General features: G+C 52.5%; 7 protein-coding genes across 7 annotated transcripts; 4 read left to right on the top strand and 3 right to left on the bottom strand.

Annotated features, from left to right (window-relative positions):
- Positions 1-2,614: 2,614 nt before the first annotated feature.
- N7539_005074 (uncharacterized protein) lies at positions 2,615-2,815 on the bottom strand (the record flags this gene model as incomplete). The annotated part of the gene is made up of 1 exon (XM_056934676.1): positions 2,615-2,815. One exon carries the CDS (start codon positions 2,813-2,815, stop codon positions 2,615-2,617), a length of 201 nt encoding a protein of 66 aa, XP_056789870.1.
- Position 2,816: 1 nt separating this feature from the next.
- N7539_005073 (uncharacterized protein) lies at positions 2,817-5,084 on the top strand (the record flags this gene model as incomplete). The annotated part of the gene is made up of 4 exons (XM_056934675.1): positions 2,817-2,890; positions 2,952-3,465; positions 3,562-4,144; positions 4,234-5,084. The coding sequence occupies 4 exons, from the start codon at positions 2,817-2,819 to the stop codon at positions 5,082-5,084; spliced, it is 2,022 nt and encodes a 673-aa protein (XP_056789869.1).
- A 3,853-nt stretch (positions 5,085-8,937) lies between these two features.
- On the top strand, positions 8,938-11,921 carry N7539_005072 (serine/threonine protein kinase; the record flags this gene model as incomplete). The annotated part of the gene is made up of 2 exons (XM_056934674.1): positions 8,938-9,615; positions 9,690-11,921. The coding sequence occupies 2 exons, from the start codon at positions 8,938-8,940 to the stop codon at positions 11,919-11,921; spliced, it is 2,910 nt and encodes a 969-aa protein (XP_056789868.1).
- Positions 11,922-12,798: 877 nt separating this feature from the next.
- On the bottom strand, positions 12,799-13,839 carry N7539_005071 (putative mitochondrial genome maintenance protein Mgm101; the record flags this gene model as incomplete). Its single annotated transcript, XM_056934673.1, has 2 exons — positions 12,799-13,103; positions 13,284-13,839. The coding sequence occupies 2 exons, from the start codon at positions 13,837-13,839 to the stop codon at positions 12,799-12,801; spliced, it is 861 nt and encodes a 286-aa protein (XP_056789867.1).
- Positions 13,840-14,059: 220 nt separating this feature from the next.
- On the bottom strand, positions 14,060-14,592 carry N7539_005070 (uncharacterized protein; the record flags this gene model as incomplete). The annotated part of the gene is made up of 4 exons (XM_056934672.1): positions 14,060-14,128; positions 14,295-14,359; positions 14,438-14,469; positions 14,528-14,592. 4 exons carry the CDS (start codon positions 14,590-14,592, stop codon positions 14,060-14,062), a joined length of 231 nt encoding a protein of 76 aa, XP_056789866.1.
- A 213-nt stretch (positions 14,593-14,805) lies between these two features.
- N7539_005069 (biotin--[acetyl-CoA-carboxylase] ligase BPL1) lies at positions 14,806-17,106 on the top strand (the record flags this gene model as incomplete). Its single annotated transcript, XM_056934671.1, has 4 exons — positions 14,806-15,569; positions 15,624-16,187; positions 16,264-16,535; positions 16,598-17,106. 4 exons carry the CDS (start codon positions 14,806-14,808, stop codon positions 17,104-17,106), a joined length of 2,109 nt encoding a protein of 702 aa, XP_056789865.1.
- A 527-nt stretch (positions 17,107-17,633) lies between these two features.
- On the top strand, positions 17,634-18,295 carry N7539_005068 (NADAR family protein; the record flags this gene model as incomplete). Its single annotated transcript, XM_056934670.1, has 2 exons — positions 17,634-17,773; positions 17,881-18,295. The coding sequence occupies 2 exons, from the start codon at positions 17,634-17,636 to the stop codon at positions 18,293-18,295; spliced, it is 555 nt and encodes a 184-aa protein (XP_056789864.1).
- Positions 18,296-19,293: the final 998 nt, after the last annotated feature.

The raw sequence follows: 19,293 nt of genomic DNA, 5'->3' as shown, positions 1-19,293 counted from the left end.
TGACGGGGTCGCCGCGGCAGCCACCAAGCCGATTTTCGACAAGCCTAGTATTTTGCCTGGTGAACTGAAAGCTGTCGGGCTGGAGGGCGGCTTAAGGGATCGACATGCTGGGGACTTGGGTTGTGGACAATTGTCCAGAGTCATACATACTGTAGTCTTTCTTGTCGTGACAATTGGATTGCAGGGTTGAATGATGCTCGAGTCTATGGTACGACATATGAAGTACCAGGGAGTTTTGAGGTCCCATGAGCATGCGTACTTGGCTCCTGTTTGGTGCTCCGCTGTCGCATTCTTCTGTCTTCTCCGCGCTAGCAATACCTCCCTTGAGAGGCCTGCTAGGGTATATATGCTGTCACGCTGTGTATACTGTATACAGGTACCTTACTAAACACTATATACTATATACTATATACTATACCCTATATAATGTGGAACTACCCTCCACGCACATGGCAGGGCGCCACTTTCTCAGATTTCTACCCATATACCGAACCACCAGCTCATGAACCCTGTGGGCGTGCTTATCAAGTCTCCCACGTCAAGTGACACCAATCACACCCGACGGATTCCTCTGCATCAGCAGTCTTCTCGATCGAAGATCCGGATGGAAGTGCCGAGGCCTCTTCGTAGTCTCTGACTATCTGCAGGTCACAGGGGACGGCGCTCGGTGAATATTGCTGGCCAGGCGTCTCGGTCGGTACTGTACGCGGCGTGGACAGTGGACGGGAGAGTGGACAATGGATAGACCACTGGGCCCTGGCACATGTGGTGGTCCCACGTCGAGTGTATTCGGGCACAGATTGAACATGGGGAAGGAACCGTGGAAGATAAGTCACTCTCAATGTATCATTCACTTCTATTGTATCATTCACTTCTAATGTACTAGGAATCATCTATGATTTTGGCCGTCAGTCGTCATATGTTGATGTTTTTTTCAAATCTCACCAGTTCGAGGTGTGAGATCTGGAGATGCTCTGCCACGGCTCAACCGAGAAACATCAAAGAGAGAAAGGGCCCCGCGGTCCGACGATTCGTGGATGAGGTGGAGATGGGGTTCCTGAGCGGAGCCATGTGATTTGTGGAGGTGCCCAGTGGGGAATCTCACGCTCACGGTCGAGGCTCTCGTAGAACCCGCTCCCGTGACCCAAAGTGGGAGAATTGAGAATACAGTTTGGACTTGGGAGGGTTGTCCGACCAGTCCTACTACCTACAGTACTCCTAGTAGGCTAGTACTAGTAGTGCTCTGTTTCTTATCTACCCAGAAGGTACTAGATTTCGATCACTACTATCGGAGTACTCTGATTTAAGGCCTACTCTATCGTCATCGTGCCTATCAGACAGGGTCGGAGAGGGGATCCTACGATTGAAGTACCAAAGTCAGTCCGTGATCCTATGTATCGGACGGTAGGATGGATCTATTTTCGAGATACGCGGTGGGAATTCAGACCCACATTGAAGAACAGGTGGACTCCCCCGGCGGTGCTCGGCCAATGCCAGGGCGGGCAGTCCCCGGTCGGAGAGGAGGTTCTCTGACCCTCGGGTGATCTGATCGTCCATCTGGTCTGGCCCGGTCGGGAGCGATCTCCCCTTCCATTAATAGCATCTTGCAGCGGTGTTTTTTTTCCCCCCTTCCCTTTTCCCCCTCTCGTCCATTGTATCTTTGGGGATTGGGGATTGGGGATTGGGGAATGGTCCCGTCGACGTTGCGGCGGATCAGGAATCACAGACCTCAAGTTGGTCGCTTTCTGCCACGATTTACACAGAGGTCACCACGACAGTCCTACTCAAATGCTACTAGGACCACTTGTATTATTTGTCCCCTCGTCTGATTGATAGCCGCCCGGGTGGCCTCCACCCGTGAACAACCACGCCCAGAGGTACGGGTACGTCGACCGCCAGCAAGAGGGAGTCCCTGAGTCCACTGATCCAGTACTACACATTACACAACACCGTCAAAGTTTTGTACCTTATTTCGGTGTCCCCCTCTCCCTCTCGCTTTCTCTCTCTCTCTTCTTCGCTCTCCCTCTCTCGTCAACTTACCCTCGTTGCTGACCAGCGAAACCTGAGCATTGACTACCCCCCTGGTCTGCTGTCAACACCGGTCTCTCCAGTCGAATTTCCACCTGGTTTGCCTCCCCTCCACGTCGGCAATCCCTCCGGACTTTGGGTCATCAGGATCGGACTTTTGGTGGATCTGCTTTCAGCGGCTACATCCGTTTCCCTCGACCTTTTTTTTTCTCTTCCTTGCTGTTCTCTGAATGCTACTACGGATTGGAGGAAAGTACTCTCGTCGACTTTCTGTTGACACCGCGGCCGCTCTCACACACAACCTTTCTCTCTCTCCCTCCCTCTCCATCTCTCTCTCTCCCTCTCTCTCTCTCTCTCTCTCTCTCTCTCTCTCTCTCTCTCTCTCTCTCTCTCTCTCTCTCTCTCACACACTCCCCCTCACTCTCACTCTCTTCCCTTCTGACTCCTCCCTACCGTACGGTTCCCATCGACCCGTCTACAACGACGATTCCTTCACGACCCTCACCGGTCTGCCCTTCTACTCTCGGCAACTCGTGCCCCGCCCTCCACAGCAACGACCATCGCGAATCACGTCGGAAACAACCGATCATCGGGCGTTCGTGTTAATGCCGACAACCGACCCTGGATCTTCCGCTGCCGCTTCCGCTTCGGCCTTCTCCCAGACTTTCGGTCCACTGTGAATGTCCATCCTCGTCGGCCCAAAAACGCGCCTCAGAGCTTTGAGCTTCCTCATCACTTTCCGCTCGTGATCGGGGCTTGTCCGACTGCTGGTCGACAGGCGAGGCATCATGCCCTCGAACCCGGCCGCTGAGGCTTTTTCCAAAGAGTGGGAACGATGCTTCGACAGGAAGCCGATTTCTGCGTAAGTTCGCCGTGACAACCCCCCTCCCACCGTGGTTCCCACCGGTGGCCGAGTGCCACAGAAAGAAGTCCGCTTCCTCTCTCTTCTTCCCCCCCTCACCCTCCGATGGTAGACCGCAATGGACATTGAATGGTCGGGGCTTAAATGGCTGGCCCGGTTTCCTTTTCATCTTGTTCTCTCAGCAAACTGTCGCTCCTCTTTCCTACTCCCCTCTTCTGACTCGTCCCCGCCGCTCACCTCATGCCATGTCCAGAAACCCGATCATTGCCGATCTCGATGTGGAACACAACGAGCTAGCGCAGACCTGGAAAACATTCAATCGCTTTCTGCCCCCCAGTAGCCGAACCCAACGTGGCGATCAGGCCCCCGGAATTGACGATCTGATTCTCCTCATTCGTGAGGTACAGAAGACATGGAAATCACACCCGCGCAAACGAGTCTTCGACCGCCCACTCGCTCTGTGCGACCAGCTGGTGCCGACCTTGTCCATCCATGACACACTGATGACTGTGCTGCCAGATAACAGTCTCTTTCACACTCCATTACTATACAGCGTACTCCAGACGGTGATCAAGGTGGGTCGGACAACCTCTGCTCCCAAACCCGCGCCGGCACTGCGATGTCCATACGAAGCAACATCGACAAGCTAACAATGGGTACTACAATCACAGGCCGCGTCGCTATACCCACCAGTCATTGAGATCTTCCTAAACGCGCTTCTGGAGATTCACCATGAACTCAGAGCCCCGGCAGAGCCGCTCTCTACCTCACTCCACCTCTTTCCGGTTGCGAATATCTATGCTCGATATTTCTTCTTCCTCACCGAATTCATGGACTGGTTCACCCGGCGTTCGACATGCGAGTTACTGAAAAGTCACAGCCATGATGGATACTCGGAATTCCATCACCTGATCACAGCGATCCAAGCGCAGGCGGGAGCCCTCGCGGAGTCGGCCGACTGCATGGATGTGGACGAAAAGGTGAACACAGCACACAGTCCGCGTGCCTTGTGGGTCGAATCTCAGCTCAGTCAGATCGGACGGGAGGGCACAGAACGACGCATTGCTGCGCAAAATACAATCACCCGTCGTCTCATCTGGGAGATCCAGCAAGACGCCGAGGAACGAGCTCGGATTCGACAGCAGAAGAGCCAGCTCTTGACGGAGATGCTGAGAAACGTGAATGCGCAGATTCGGCCTGTTGGTGACTCCGACAACCGAACACTTTGCATGGCCAGCGCTGCGCCGGATGTTGGTAAGTAGACAACGGGAGATCCACTCACTCTCCGTAATTCCCCCGTCAGGGCCTGGATGTGGGCGAGTGCTGATCGATATATGTGGCAGCATCCGCTTTCGAGTGGTTCCGCGTATCCAGGCGTCGTTTGGCTCGTCTGGAGCTGCAAAGTGCCTCCAAACACCTCGAGGCCTTCTTTGCCAGCGACGACCAAGTTCCCGACATCGACCCTACCGCTCAACTTCTCGTCGAGAGCAAGGTCGTTGCTACACTCCAAACATGGGCAACTACCCCGAGGTCACAGGCCCTAGCCCTTGGTGGCTCTGCCGGCAGCTTCTCCGGTCCGGCTCCGAACCCCGTGGCTCTCATCTCTGCCTGCTACGCATCCGCTGCCCGACACGCGCAGCTCCCGATTGTTTCCCACTTCTGTTCCCTCCCCGCGGACGAGAAGAAGGGCCTGACCTTACAGCAACAGGGTCTGATTGCACTCACCTACAGTCTCATTCGGCAACTGGTCAATTGCCTCCCCACCGTCGTCGATAGTGATTCGTTGCTCGATGTCAGTGCGGAGCGATTCCGCCAATTGGACGGTACAATCCACAGCTGGAAAGCGGCCTTGAGCTTGGTTGATACCCTGCTGCACTTTGTTCCTCCGTTGCTCGTGTGCGTGATCGACGGAATTGACATGATTCATGATTCCTCGACCGATGATGCGATTCGAGACCTCATCAGAATTCTCCTCACCCATACGGGGCATCGACTCCAGCCCGCAAATAGCGAATGCTCGACCCCCACTTTTTTGTTCAAGATCCTCTTCACCGTGACCGGGCGGTCCAGTGCGCTGGAAGAAGTCATGTCGGAGAACCACATTCCCACACGTGAGCCGACCCAGGCGACCGAGCACGCTGCCACGGAGCCAGTCCTTTCTTCCGACCTTGGAGCCGTCTTGATGAATGCTTGAATGATCCGGTCTCCTGCACGAGTATGCTTTCCCATTGGAGGCCGCTTCTTTGACGATCTTTCCTGCGTTCCTCATGATGAAGCCTTAGGCGAAATTTGAGTGTACAGTGGCCATCCTCTACCCTCAGAAGCATTGGGAGTGTTATGTTTCCGAAGCTCATGCAACCCGGCACCGTGCTTATCAATCGGTCATCTATCGACCACTCGAGCCAAGCAACGATGCATGCACGATTCCCCAAACGTGCAGAATTTGGCGGGGTGAGTCAGCGGGGACTCTTGCTATTATGAAATCCGGCGGCGGCCTGGATGTAAACCAACTTGCGGTGGTGTCAAAATGCCGCCTCTCATCACCTCCGGCGTTTCTCTCGCGCGCGTCCTCTTCTTTTCGTCGTTCCTCATGACTATCTTACTGAGCGTTCTTTTTGCTCTCTCCTGCATTTTCCCTCCCTGTTTCCTTCTTCCCCCCCCCCCCCCCCCCCCCCCCCACTTCTTCACGTCCTGACCTGATTCGTATTCAGAAAAATTGCTCTCTCGAGGCGTTCCTTGTTTGCCCATTGTTCGACTTGCCGCTTCCAGGCCGTTGGATGATCCCCCTCCCTTGCTTCCCGCCGCCTGCCAACCTTGATGAAACTTGCTTCTTTTCTGTTGTCTGTCTCTGCTTTGCATGACTCGTGGTACACCATGTATTTCTACTGCTGGCTTGCTGTGATACCCTTGTGTAGACGTTTGGTTTCTTCTCATTTCGATAATTCTTTGTTTCGCCACCCTTGATGATGATTACTACGTCCTTTTCTTTGTTTCGGAACTCCTTATGGGTCTATTCTATCGTTATCGAAGATGATGCTCTCACGAGCGATGGTCCAGATGATCTGCCAATGAGTTTCTATCAGTATCCTCGTAGAATTGATTTTCGTTCCCCCCATCGTCCCCGGAACCGTTCTTGCGTTCATCCTGTCGATGGTGCACAGTAACGCAACCCGAGATCGTATACAATCATCATGAAAGGTCGCGGCTCGTCGTCGAGAGGACCATCGGAGTAGTGCACACTGCATAGTCATCATGTGGTCTCACTGGCTTCTGAGTGTTATTTTAGTGAATGGTTGGTTCGCAATGAACTTGTATGGAGCGGTTGGACTCCGTTGAGTTACAGTACTGTAGATGGTCACAGTGATACAGAACTGCCAAAGGATAGTTCGTACATGACATAACTCCATCGTACATCCGAGTCCGACATACAGCTCCAGACTCGGTATGGTCCTGCGACTCCTGGCTGGCACCTGCTCACGCTGGCGTATGCCCCTTGGAAGCGAGCGCAGATCGTCCCGGGTGATTGGTGCGTCCGACGTGGGACCTGCATATCTCGAACGCCACGGCGGGGCAGACTCCAGCCCGTCTATCGGAATAAGGATGTTCCGTGTTCCGTGGTGTAACTGGGCTGTAGGCGGGATCTGAGTGTCGATGAACGGACAGATTGTAACTGGGCCATTGTACGGTCCTGATCGCGTCCAGTTCTGGCGCGGCGGACACATCTGCATCTGGATTGATCTTGGAGTTGGTATGCAATGGTCTCGATAGTAGATTTTGATATATCCGAGCTTAGGAGCCTAAGACCTATGAAGTCCACCAGATCTTAATCTAAGCTTCACCTTTTCTGGCTGATGGTAGTACATAAAAAGGTCCAGGTTGGAGTCTTCTCGTGAATCGTCCGGTGCTGGTCACGAGTCACAATTCATCGAAAGCAGATGAGCAAATTTTCCCACCCTGACGTTCATTCATGTCTCATACCTTTCGGAATTTCACAGGAATGTCGCTGTCATAGCAGTGGACACTTAACGGTTGGAATGCGATGGATGAAAGCTTGGACTGACCGGTCTCGCATTCTTGTATGGGGCGGTATGTCTTGACTGACTCTTCTATTCGACGTATCACGTTTTCCAATCGTCCAGAGCGGAGTTTCTGTTGACAATTGGGCCTGACGTCCGGTAGGCAGGTAAACGTAAACATGGTCCAGACTTGACCGCCCAAGGTAAACTACCTTCTACAGGGATGTTTGAGAATATGGAACCTCTTGTTGTACGTTCGGCAGAGTAGTCGCTGATGTCCCGGTGATCCTGTACTCCGGCATCAGGTGTAAAGACGAAAGTCAACAAGAACTATCCGGCAAGCGCGTGGAAACGTTGGTGAAACTACGTGGCTTACAATCAGGGTTGACAGGGCGTTCTGTTCTTCCATTTCTTTTCCTTTTTCTATTTTCCATTTCCACTGAAGGTTTGCCGTTGCGATCCAACGCCACTCGAAAGATTTTGGTGCCCTTACTACTGCAGTCCATGGGACATGCTGATCTCCGTCTACTTCGCGCGTGCCATTCGTAGCTTTTACATCATTTTCCGACGTCGGCTCTGCTGCACTCCAACTACCAACAAGGCTCGAGTTGAACACTCCACAGTTCACTGCCCACTGCCCACTGCCCACTGCCCACTGCCAGGCTGGGATTGTGTGAGGTAATCTTGACTTCGTGGAAAGTGGACACTCTGGAATTGCGTCTGTGTGAGATCTCACAAACGGCCTAATCCGCTCTGCTCTCCACCCGCTCTGCTTTTTTGGTCTCTCGGGGTCCAGCTTTTTCTCTCTTGAGCGTCCGCATCTCCATCCTCGCACTGCTGGGAATTGGCCAGTGTGTTCAGTTTCCATTCGAACGGACGAGACGCTCACGAGTCACGACTGTTGGAGTGATCGTCGACCACCGGCCCTTGATCTCTCTCTCGAGTCCCGACCATTATCGACTCATCGAGTCCTCCCCCGACGGGACTATCGAGTCCTCGAAAGCGCCCCTCGTTCTGACTCGTTCCTATCTTCAGCGGCGCTCCGCTCGGTTCATCCACTTTCTCGACTTGACTGGGTCGCTGGTCCATCGACTCCCTGCTCTTCAAGCAATCGTTTCTGATCGCTCATTCGTCCCGGCGGCTCCTGAACCCAAATACGCCCTCAGCGAGTTCCACAACGCCCGACGCTGCTGTTGATGCGTTGCCGACCTTGCCTCGGCCAGCGCCGATCGTAATTCTCCACCGTCTCCAACGGACCAACACACACCCACACCCACACACACACAACATCTTCAGATCTGCCTGTGCAGTGGCCAGCGCAGTGGGGGATCCTCAATTCCTCATCCACCTTGGAACTTCTCCCTCATTGGATGGAAACCTTCGTCCAGTGAAGGAGCCCCCGGCAAGAACTCAATCACCACCACAGAAGAAGAAGGAAATACGCCACCAGTTTCAAAGAACCGGTGGGTGAGGGACCGCAGTCAGGAACCCGCCCCCCCCGTGAGCCTCGACCATCGCACTGTGCGTTTGGGGACTGCTGTCAGACGTGTACAACGGTATAGATCGTTGCATACAACTAACTATACTGCAGAAGTGCAGAGTGCAGTCTACAGTCTACACACTCGAGCTGCGAGCAGCCTGTCAGCTAGTGACTGGTCCCGCGGATCTTGTTTCAGATCGCAGGGCTGCCAGATTGGAAAATTTTTTGAGAGACAAGCAGAAGCAGACTGCGTCAGAGGAAGAGCCAGGGCGGTCTTTCGTGTTTGAATGATTTTCTCCTTTCTTTCTATCTTATTTTTTTTTGGGCCCTTCCCCTCTTGAAGGGTTTCCATTTCCATCAACCTTGTCTTAGCCGTCTCCACTGCTAAAGGCTCTCTTGTCCTCCACTACGCACCCACTAACCCACATCCAATTAAACGCATCGGGAAAAGGGCTCTCGATCTATTCTACCTTTTCCATAAAAGGCACCACGACCCTAAGACCCTCCCGGCCGCTCTTTTCTTTGTTTTTTCCCTTGCGATGAAGCGTCCGATGGGGATCGCGACGCACCGGTTATCAGCGCATCGATTCCAGCAGATACCTGACCTCCCTCACGATCCTCACGACTCCCACTCCGTCATGTCGAATCCCAACGACATGACGATCGACATTCCTTTGACGGCAACCTTGAGCCGGGGCCAAGATGGTGCTCGCAAATGGGGCTCCCACTCCGGCTCAACAGCTCCCATCAATCACTCCTCGGACGGACGAGAGAAGGACGCCCTGAGCGGCCCCGGTCGTCGTCGCCGAAACAATACAGATATCAACGACTCCACGGGCAGGCCCTCGGAAGCACCTGAAGATGGCGCGGTCAACTATATGGGTCGCATCTACCAGGCCATCTACCATTTCTCGGTCGTCACTCGTTACATGATCTATGTCATTCCCTTCGGACTCTTACTGGCGATTCCGATTATCGTCGGTGCTACTGCCGCGCCCGATGCCAAGATCGGTGGTGTGCATCTCTATTGGTTCTTCACCTGGATCGAGGTCGTCTGGGTGAGCTTGTGGGCATGCAAGCTTTTTGCCAAACTGATTCCCTACATTTTTCAATTCCTATGTGGCATCGTCAGCGCCGGAACGCGCAAGTATGCACTTATTTTGCGGGCACTGGAGACGCCAATCTCCTTGGTGATGTGGTGCATTGTCTCCCTGGTGACTTTCCTGCCGGTATGTTAGATCTGGGATTCCTTTGTCAGCTTGATGGAAGGGCCCGAGAATATGGTTTCTAACCCTCCTTGCAGATCATGACCTTGAACCCTACGAAGCAATCCGCCCAAGATACTGGCGTCACGTCGTGGGAAAAGAGCGTCAAGAATATTCTTTTCGCTTTGCTGGTCTGCAGCCTCATCTTCCTGGGCGAAAAGGCGATCGTGCAGCTCATTTCGATCAGCTACCACCGCAAGCAGTTTGATGCCAAGATCAAACAGTCCAAGCGCAATGTCCACTTGGTTGGGCTGCTCTTCGAGGCGTCCCGCAACATGTTTCCCATGTACTGCCCCGAATTCAAGGACGAAGACGCAATCATCTTCGATTCGCTGCTCGCCTTGAACGGCGGAAAGGGCAGCAAGCGCAGCTCCATCATGCCTTTGCGCATGATGCAGCAGGTTGGTCACAATGTGGGGCGTATCGGCGACAAGGTCACCGCCGCTTTTGGTAATGTGGCGTCAGAGTTGACAGGAAAGCAAGTGTTCAACCCCACTGCGACTCGCTCCATTGTCACGGAGGCGTTCGAACGGAAGAAATCTGCTGCGGCGCTGGCTCGCCGTATCTGGATGTCTTTTGTTGTGGAGGGTCGTGATGCTCTCTATCTCGAGGACATTGTGGAGGTGCTTGGCCCTGATCACGAAGCCGACGCTGAAGAATGTTTCGCGGCTTTGGATCAAGATGGTAACGGCGATGTCAGCCTGGACGAGATGATCTTGACGATCAGTGAATTCGGTCGCATACGCAAGTCCTTGAACCACAGCATGCACGATGTCGATCAAGCCATCCATGTTCTTGACAACCTCCTTATGTCCGTGGCATTTGTGGTAGCAGTCCTTGTTTTCGTCTCCTTCGTCACTTCCGGCTTCGGGACTGTCATCGCGGCCGGTGCTACTTCTCTGCTCTCGCTGAGTTTCGTCTTCTCCACGACCGCCCAGGAAGTTCTCGGCTCTTGCATCTTCTTGTTTGTCAAGCATCCATTTGATATTGGCGACCGAGTGGACATTGGGGACAAGTCCTATATAGTCGAGCGTATCTCCCTGCTTTTCAGCGTTTTCCGCAGCGTCAACGACCATCGCGTGACGCAGGTCCCCAATAATATCTTGAACAATCTGTGGATTGACAACTTCACTCGCGCCAATGCCATGCATGAGCAGCTGACTGTGCCGGTGAGCTTCGACACTTCTTTTGCTGAGATCCAGGCTCTTCGTGATGAAATGGGTGTCTTTGTTCGCGATCCGGCAAACAGCCGTGACTTCCAGGCAGACTTTGAGATCGAGGTGGTTGGTCTGGGTGCCATGGACAAGCTGGAACTGCTCGTGGACATCCGTCACAAGTCGAATTGGTCGAATGAGACCGTCCGAGCTGCCCGTCGCTCCAAGTTCATGTGCGCTCTCGTCTTGGCAATGCGCAAGGTTCACATTCGCGCTCCCGGCGAAGCCGCCGCCGCCGAGGAAGAATCCGACGATGATAGTGACGATGCCAAGGGCAACGGCGCTCCTGGTTCTGATGAGAAGAAGGAGGCTCAGACCACTGTCGATGCTGATAGCAAGTTCGCCGCTGCTGCGGCGGCCAATGGCATGGTGACCTTGGATGCCAACACTACTGGCTTCAGTGCTAACCGCTCCCCTGGCTCCCTCACCCACCGTTTATCCACCGCGATCTCGCGAGAGGCTGAAATCGCAGAACGCCTCAACTCCCGCTCGCCCGCTTTGGCCGCTGTCGATCCAAGCCGCGACGGCGGCGAGGGGCTATACCGATCCACCACCAACGCATCAAATCAATTGACCGTTGATAACTATGCATCTCTCTCCCGGGGCCTCTCGACTGGTCACCGCAAGTCTGGCGTCCGCGCCTCATACACTGGCGAGGACTCTACGCATGCTGGGCCCCACGATACTGCCACCACATCCCATGGCGGCGTACCTATCCTTCAAACACCTGCACCTCCCAGCTCTCGTGGTAGCGCTCGTTACGAACCACCCACTGCCACCTCTCCCGGAGCATCCTCCAACCAGCCCAAACCCCAGCAACTGGGCTCTTTCACACAACCCTATTACGGTAATGAGAACCCATACGATTCTGTTCCTTTAAATTCCATCACTCCAGACCGGGCCACCGCCTCGTCGAGCCATTACGATGGAACGGAGCGGTACGATCCTATCTCTCCACCGTCAATCTACTCGCCAGTGCAGTCGCGGGCGGCTGCGTCCAACTCGAATACGAGAAAGGACCCGAATGATAGATCGCGATCGCCTTATGAGCCATGAGCGTTGTGATCTTTTCTTTTTTTTTTCCTCGGTCCTTTTTCTCTTCTTCACAATTCTCTCTTATTTTGGTATTGCTTCGTTCCATGCCATCATTTGATCTACCCTGATGATCAAGGGTCAAGTTTCTGGAGTGACTTCCGTCATGGACGTGGGACTTCCTTAGGCGGTCGGCTTCTTTAACGAATTTTGTTGTCATTTTGCTTCTCATTATCAACCTTTGGGTTCACGTCACCTCTTGTGTCTGAAAAGTGTTCCTGGCATTTGTGTTGGACTTGCGTCTTTATTTTTGTTTTCCCCTCATACTTCTCCGATCACGAGAGTACCTCAGGGATATTGTATGATATATCGAGTGTTGGGCCGGAAAAGGCTGGTTGAAATAGCATTTTAGGTCAATTTGAGTTCTTTGAACTATTTCCATCGTTTGCATCGTAGGCTCTTTTGACGGATCCCTCTCAAGCTTGGTATCATGCTTGTAGATACTAGATGTCGGACAGTAGATGGGAGATACTGCCTGCCTCCGCTTACTTGAATGATATGCCGTTTTAGCTCACGTAGGAGGCACACGCTGTATTCATCAATTGACTCTACACGACGATTTGCACGGCACGAGCAAACCCTCTCAATGACGATGGAGATCGGGACTCCGCTGTCAAGATCCGATGTCTGCTGCTCGTTGCAATCAGAAATCCAAACAACGAGGGGGTATATTCTGACGGTCCAGAAAAAAAGAAAAAAAGAAAAACCACGTAACATGACATGTAATGTCACCGTGAAAAAGAGACCACGATGAGACAAGACCCTCTTTCTACGATCCAAATCAAATGCCCCTTATCTCACAAATATCAAGCTCTTGGCCCGGCCCCGAGCTAATAATCGTCTATTTGCTCTCCTTCCAGGGATACCCAACCGGATCATCTTTTCGAGTCCAGATCTTCGACTTCTTCTTGCTGACCACATGTTCCACAAAGACCTCTCGCGCATACTTGGCTTTGTATTTCCGGATCCAGCGAGGATCCCAGAGTTCACTAGCGATGCCGAGGTCTTTACAGCACCGGACGAGGGCGTTGGAGCGGCATCCCTCAGTGGCGGTTGGGATGCCGTCTGGTGAGAAGTAGTCCTGTTCGCCGCGAGCCACGGAAACGAGGCTGCAAGATAGGGGGGAAAACAACGCCATGTTAGCTGCTGATCCAGAAAGCAGAAAGCAACTTATCTCACGAGGAAAATCGAAGGATAAAACGAAAAATGCCCCTCGGGACATGTATATCAACTCACCGACCATGACAAACAAGCGCATACTCCCTCGTCACCGTCTTCGGCGTAACAATACTCTCACTCCGCGGCACCAATCCCCAGCCCCCGGACCGAACGCCTTGTTCAAGATCCTCCGGTACTTGATCTCAGGAAGATAAACGATTCCATCGGGTTTGATCTCCACTTCTTCCGGTGCGGTTTCCGCGAGCAAGATATCAGCTGCTTCTTTGGGGAAAGGTTCGGCCGAAAGGCCGTGGAAAGACCTTGTCCAATCGATTTTCTCTTCGGGCGCGGTCTCGAGTTCGAGGGGTTTGTCGGCCAGGCCGCTCTTGGAGATATTTTCTGTGGTTGGGCGGTTGGGGGTTCCGGCTGCGACGCGTGATGCTTGTGAAGCGGTGGAAGAAGGTGAGGAGGGGGACGAGGGAGACGCTGAAGGAGTAGCTCGAGGTGAATGACTGCTAGCGGTGCTGCTGCTGGAGGAAGTGGTGGGAACGTTGCTCTTGCTGTTCGAGGTTTGGGAACGCGTTGAACTGTAGGTGATGCCTCGTTTGGGGGTCCAGGCGCATGACGGAATCGGACTTATTCTTGTTCGCGAAGCTTCAGGAAGCGCGGCTCTATTTTGTACGGTCTCCAGTGTTCGCCAGAGGCGATATCTCGTTATTGACATGATGCGGTCAAATTGAATGGTTATGAGGAAGCTCTGAGATGGTTCCGACGGAGCTGAATCTGATAAGAACAAATGTCATATCACGTGATTATCCAGCCGGGCGTCAAGCTACGAACGATCGATAGAGAGTCATTATGTGGAATGGGAATGAGGTACGTGTTCAGTTGTGGTCTGGTAGTTTATAGTACATATGGGTCTTGATCTACGTCAAGCACTTTTTTCAATTGTCCTTGGTTTCGGTTCGCTGGTCATTACCCTTGCGCTTCCAGCACTCACGGAAAGCTTCCATCTGTATTTATCGACTGTCAGCACCAATCTGAGGACATATCATGATGAATCAAAAAGCGTCTTTGCTTTCTAAGAAGTGATCGCAAAGCTTCATCGACATTCAAAGATGTATGTGACCATCCAGAGCCGCCACGAAGCACTTGATAGCCCAGAGCTGGCGCCCTTACCTCTTTGCTGCAAGCCCGCCAATCCTTCTTAACAAAGTAGCAATCGTTCATCTTATCTTGTTCGGCTTTTTTTTATTTCAAAAAAAGATCAGCTGTCGCTTTGGTATGGTATGGCTATTGCAGTTGCGAGAAATCGAACATACCATGACAACCTGTGCTATAAATGCGCTTATCCCTGCGGCAAAGTCAGTGATCGAAGGATTCGAATGAGTGGGACACTTCGTTCACATTACCAGTCACTTGGCTCATCGTCGTCCTCCAGGTCAATACTTGACTGTTGTTGTGCACTGTTTGACATCTTGTCCACTGGTAGCAATGTGAAGCTACTACGCAAGAAGATGGGGAAAGATCCGAAGTTGAAAGCAACTGCTCCAACTGATAATCCGGTTGGCCTCGGGGCCGCGAGTCTCTTTTCTTATCTTATCGGCCACCCTCTCCCCCCACACTCATGCGCTTTCCCAACCATTTCCATGACTGCGAGGTTCTGGGCTGGAGGCAGGACGATTGAAAAATGGCGACGCCTACTGGCAACAATGCCATTCTAACGGGCAAGAAACTAAATGTCCTGGTCTATTCTGGTTCGCTCACTACTTCCGCCTGGATGCGTAACCGTTCTCTGACCGACAATGGCTCGACAGGAACCGGAACCACTGTCGACTCTGTCCGTCACTGTCTCTACACCTTGCGCCGCTTGCTGGCACCCAACTATGCAGTCACACCCGTCACAGGCGATATGCTCTTGAAAGAGCCGTGGATGGCCACGTGTGCTCTTCTCGTCATCCCCGGTGGTGCAGATCTTGGCTATGCACGTACCTTGAACGGCGAGGGGAATCGGCGAATCACCCAGTTCGTGCGCCGAGGTGGAAAGTACCTCGGTCTCTGCGCAGGAGGTTACTATGGGTGCACGAGGTGTGAGTTTGAAGTTGGCGACAAGACGATGGAAGTTATTGGGGATCGAGAGCTGGGCTTTTACCCGGGAACTTGTCGAGGAGGCGCTTTTCCGGGATTTGTTTACCATAGCGAAGCCGGGGCAAAGGCAGCCCGACTGAGTGTCTCAAGGGAGGCATTGAGTATCGGTACATTGCCAACACAGTTTCGGTCCTACTACAATGGAGGAGGTGTATTCGTTGATGCTCCCCTTTTGAAAGACAAGGGCGTGGAGGTCTTAGCAAGCTATTCAGATGAGTTAAATGTGGATCCTGGAGAGGGCGCTGCGGCCGTTGTTTATTGCAAAGTCGGAGATGGTGCAGCTATATTGACTGGGCCTCATCCCGAGTATGTATTCCCAGGTCGTTGTTTTAACCAAGTTATGACTGACCTGATTGCCAGATTTGCAGCTGTCAACCTCGACCCTCAGGCCAATGGGCCCGAATATAAGGAAATCGTTGATGCGCTGGCTGCGGATGACAAGGAACGGACCGATTTTCTGAAAGCTTGTCTTTCCAAGTTGGGCTTGCAAGTCTCGCAGGACTCGACGGTTGTTCCGTCTTTATCGTCGTTGCATGTGTCTGGACTCGATACTGACGAGACGCTGGACATTCTTGCCTCGATGGCGCCGTCGCTCATCATTGAGAATCAGAAAGAGTACCTCAAGGATGAGAATGACACCTTCCGAATTGAACGCCCTGGCACTTGGAACTTGAATGACCTGGAAGATGCCCTGCCGGATGAATCCTCTTCCAACGAGGGTATCATTGATTATAAGGAGGTCGTGAAAAGACTGGTGTTCCATGATGAGATCCCTTCCTCCAAAATTACCCCATATTTCAACCATCACGCCTTCTACGCCAACCTTCGTCAATATCAATCCGACTCAAAAGAGGGCGCATCGGCCTTTGGGTCGAAATTGATGTACGCAGAGGTCATCACCAGTACAAACACAATACTCGAAAAGTGAGTCATGTAACCCAACGCTGCTAGCCTTGAGGTGCTAGCCTTGATCGTGGATTCTCATTCTCACGTTGGACAGAAATGTCAAACTTTTGCGACAACTCCCTCACGGGTTCACGGCTACCGCGACAGTTCAGGTCGCCGGGCGCGGTCGAGGGTCCAATGTATGGATTTCTCCAGCGGGTTCACTGATGTTCTCGACGATTGTGCGCCACCCCGTGGAGAAAATTCAGTCTGCCCCAGTCATTTTCATTCAATATCTATCTGCAATGGCAGTTGTAAAGGGCATCAAGAGCTACGCAAAGGGATACGAGAATCTTCCCGTCAAGCTCAAGTGGCCCAACGATATTTGTACGTACAACCACCAATTTCCTGGTTCAATTCGACAAAGCGGACTAAACCTTTCCCATCAGATGCGCTCGATCCGGAAGACCCAGAACAAAAACGATACACCAAGATCTGCGGCATTCTCATCAACTCCCATTTCATGTCCAACGAATACATCTCCGTCGTCGGAATCGGCCTCAACGCCACAAATGCGTCCCCGACCATCGCTCTCACGGCCCTCGCCGCCCGCTACGCTGCGTCCGGCGCTGCCGCCTCATCCCCCATCACACTGGAAAAACTTCTCGCTCGTGTTCTCACCACCTTTGAGGAACTTTACACCCGCTTCATGAGGACCGGATTTGATCGCACATTCGAAGCGATGTACTACGATGACTGGTTACATATGCACCAGATCGTGACTCTGGAAGAGGAAGGCGGTGCTCGAGCCCGTATTCAAGGTATCACGCGCGATTATGGATTACTGCTCGCCGAGGAACTGGGCTGGGATGACCGTCCGACCGGTCGAGTCTGGCAGTTGCAAAGTGACAGTAATAGCTTTGACTTTTTCCGCGGTTTGTTGAAGCGGAAGATCTGATCTCGGGTACATAAGCATAGGTCGGGCGCGTAGACTTTTATAACAATGTCGCTGAATCCCACGGGCGAGTTTCAAAGTCTCTCGCCATATAGAATCATCGATCACAAAGTCATTCTTGAGACTGGGTTCTCTTCGGGCTACCTGAAGGGAGGAGTTCAGGGAAGCGCTGGTTCAAGGCGGATAATGGTGACCGTGGCTTGTTGGACCGATCAAACAAGCTTCGCACATCCTTGGTAGACTCAAAGTCAATGTCAATTTAGAGTCGACATCTTCCAGGCTTTCTCCTCCGCCATCTGCTCAAGATTAAACGCTTCGTGATTCGGATGTGGACTGGAGGCGTTCACGGCAAATATGAGTCATTAAGGATGAGTCGTCCCGTCCGGGTCGTTCGTGCCATGATAGAAGCATACACGTCGCATCGATTAGATAGATGAAGCTTCGCTGGCAGTCTTCACAGTGCTCATTCTTGAGGGTTTGTGTTTATCGAATCTGTCTTCTACCGAGCCACTGCATGTCTCACAGCAACTATGGAGCACCGCCGAGATTCAGACAACCCCGTATACTTCTGGAAACCCGAAGGAGAAGTAGGATACCTAGGGCAATGGTGGCCCTCCCCATTCAAATGGGAGTACGAGGGTGAAATGTTCACCTATGCCAATGCAGAGCAGTTAGTTTCACATACTTTTCTTTTTTTTCTTCTTTTCTTTTCTTTTGCGCCCTGGCCGCCAGAGATCCCGATTCTCATCGTCTGTCCACTAATGCCGTCCACGTCAGGTACATGATGCATCGAAAAGCGCTGCTGTTCGCGGGCCCATCGCATCCCATTACGCACGAGATCCGCACCGGGTGGAAATTGCATCCGCGCGATCTACAGAATCTGGGCCGTAAGATCCCCAACTTCGACGATGAAGCATGGGAGCAGCATCGCTTTGGGATTGTGGTTGAGGGCAACTATCTCAAGTTTTCGCAGAATGAAGATCTAAGGCAGAAGTTGCTTGCAACGGGGGATCGTGAATTGATCGAGGCTAGTCCGCGAGATCGGGTCTGGGGGATAGGGTTTGGAGTGCGTAATGCGGGCGAAAATCGAAGCACTTGGGGACTCAATCTTCTAGGTCAGGCTCTGATGGAAGCAAGGTGCAGGATCCAGTTGGATAACTTGCAGTTATTGCGAGAGCCAAGATGGAAATAGAGCGAAATCGTGTTGATTTATCTAGCTTGTGATACGATGCTTGTAAATGTGGCAGCACAGATATACTAGGCTCGGCAAGGAGTGGTACTTGTTCGAAGGAGCAGCGAATGTATCCAAGTCCAAAGTTCCTTTCTCTGCCAATTTTTGTTGTAATTGCTATATAGACGGTCATTTAGCGCTCTCGAAGCCCAAGGGACTATGGGAGGCCCTGCTCCATCGGCAGACAATTGAGATATGATACAGAGAATTGACGGTATGTCGCAGCTCATGCTTAGATCCTCAAGCTCTCGATATTTGTCCGACATATTGCAAAGAAAAACCAGATCGTGAATCCTCCAAGACGAGGTGAGGATTCTCTTGAGTGTTTGGCTCGAGGCTCAAATATTTTCTCAATCGCCTATCACAAACGGGATTGCATTTCGAGGCCTTTTCGTGGACAGGAGTCAGACTGAACACCTTTCAAGTCCGTCATCTTCCTAGTGTCGATGAATCGGGATTGAAAGCCGTCTTGCATCTTTCTCGGATTCTCGGTGACAGGCCCAGCTCTGGCCATCCACGCTCATCATGGCTCACATCCCGTCTGCGTCTGGATGTGTGACACGTGGAAACCAAAAGGATTCCAATGACATTTTGACGATCAGCCCACTGTTTGACCGCGATACCGATCAATCACAATCATCCTTTCTGGCGTGGATGCGCTTTTGAGGGCGTTCAAAGCGTTCAGTCTGATCAGGTGAACCAACCGATTGAGCAAACTCAAGTGAGATAAAAGTTCGAGCATCGTCCATGACGAGGCAAGGGGCAGACGGAGCCCAAATGGGCCACGTTCAGTAACGCCTACCTAACTCAGATCAAGCCCATAACAGCCCAGTCGGCACCACAGCAGGAACGTTGATGTTTCAAGGAACGAGGCGCGGGCGCGGCATTTGCCTCAGGGCTCGTTGTTATTGTGGGACTGAAGTACAGGGTTCTCGTAGATAAGCCTGGGTAGCGCTTGC

The sequence above is a fragment of the Penicillium diatomitis genome, assembly GCF_028827545.1.
Source record: "Penicillium diatomitis strain IBT 30728 chromosome Unknown utg000005l_segment0_segment0, whole genome shotgun sequence".
NCBI classification, from domain to species: Eukaryota; Fungi; Ascomycota; class Eurotiomycetes; order Eurotiales; family Aspergillaceae; genus Penicillium; species Penicillium diatomitis.
This window is presented reverse-complemented; position numbering and strand designations above follow the sequence as displayed.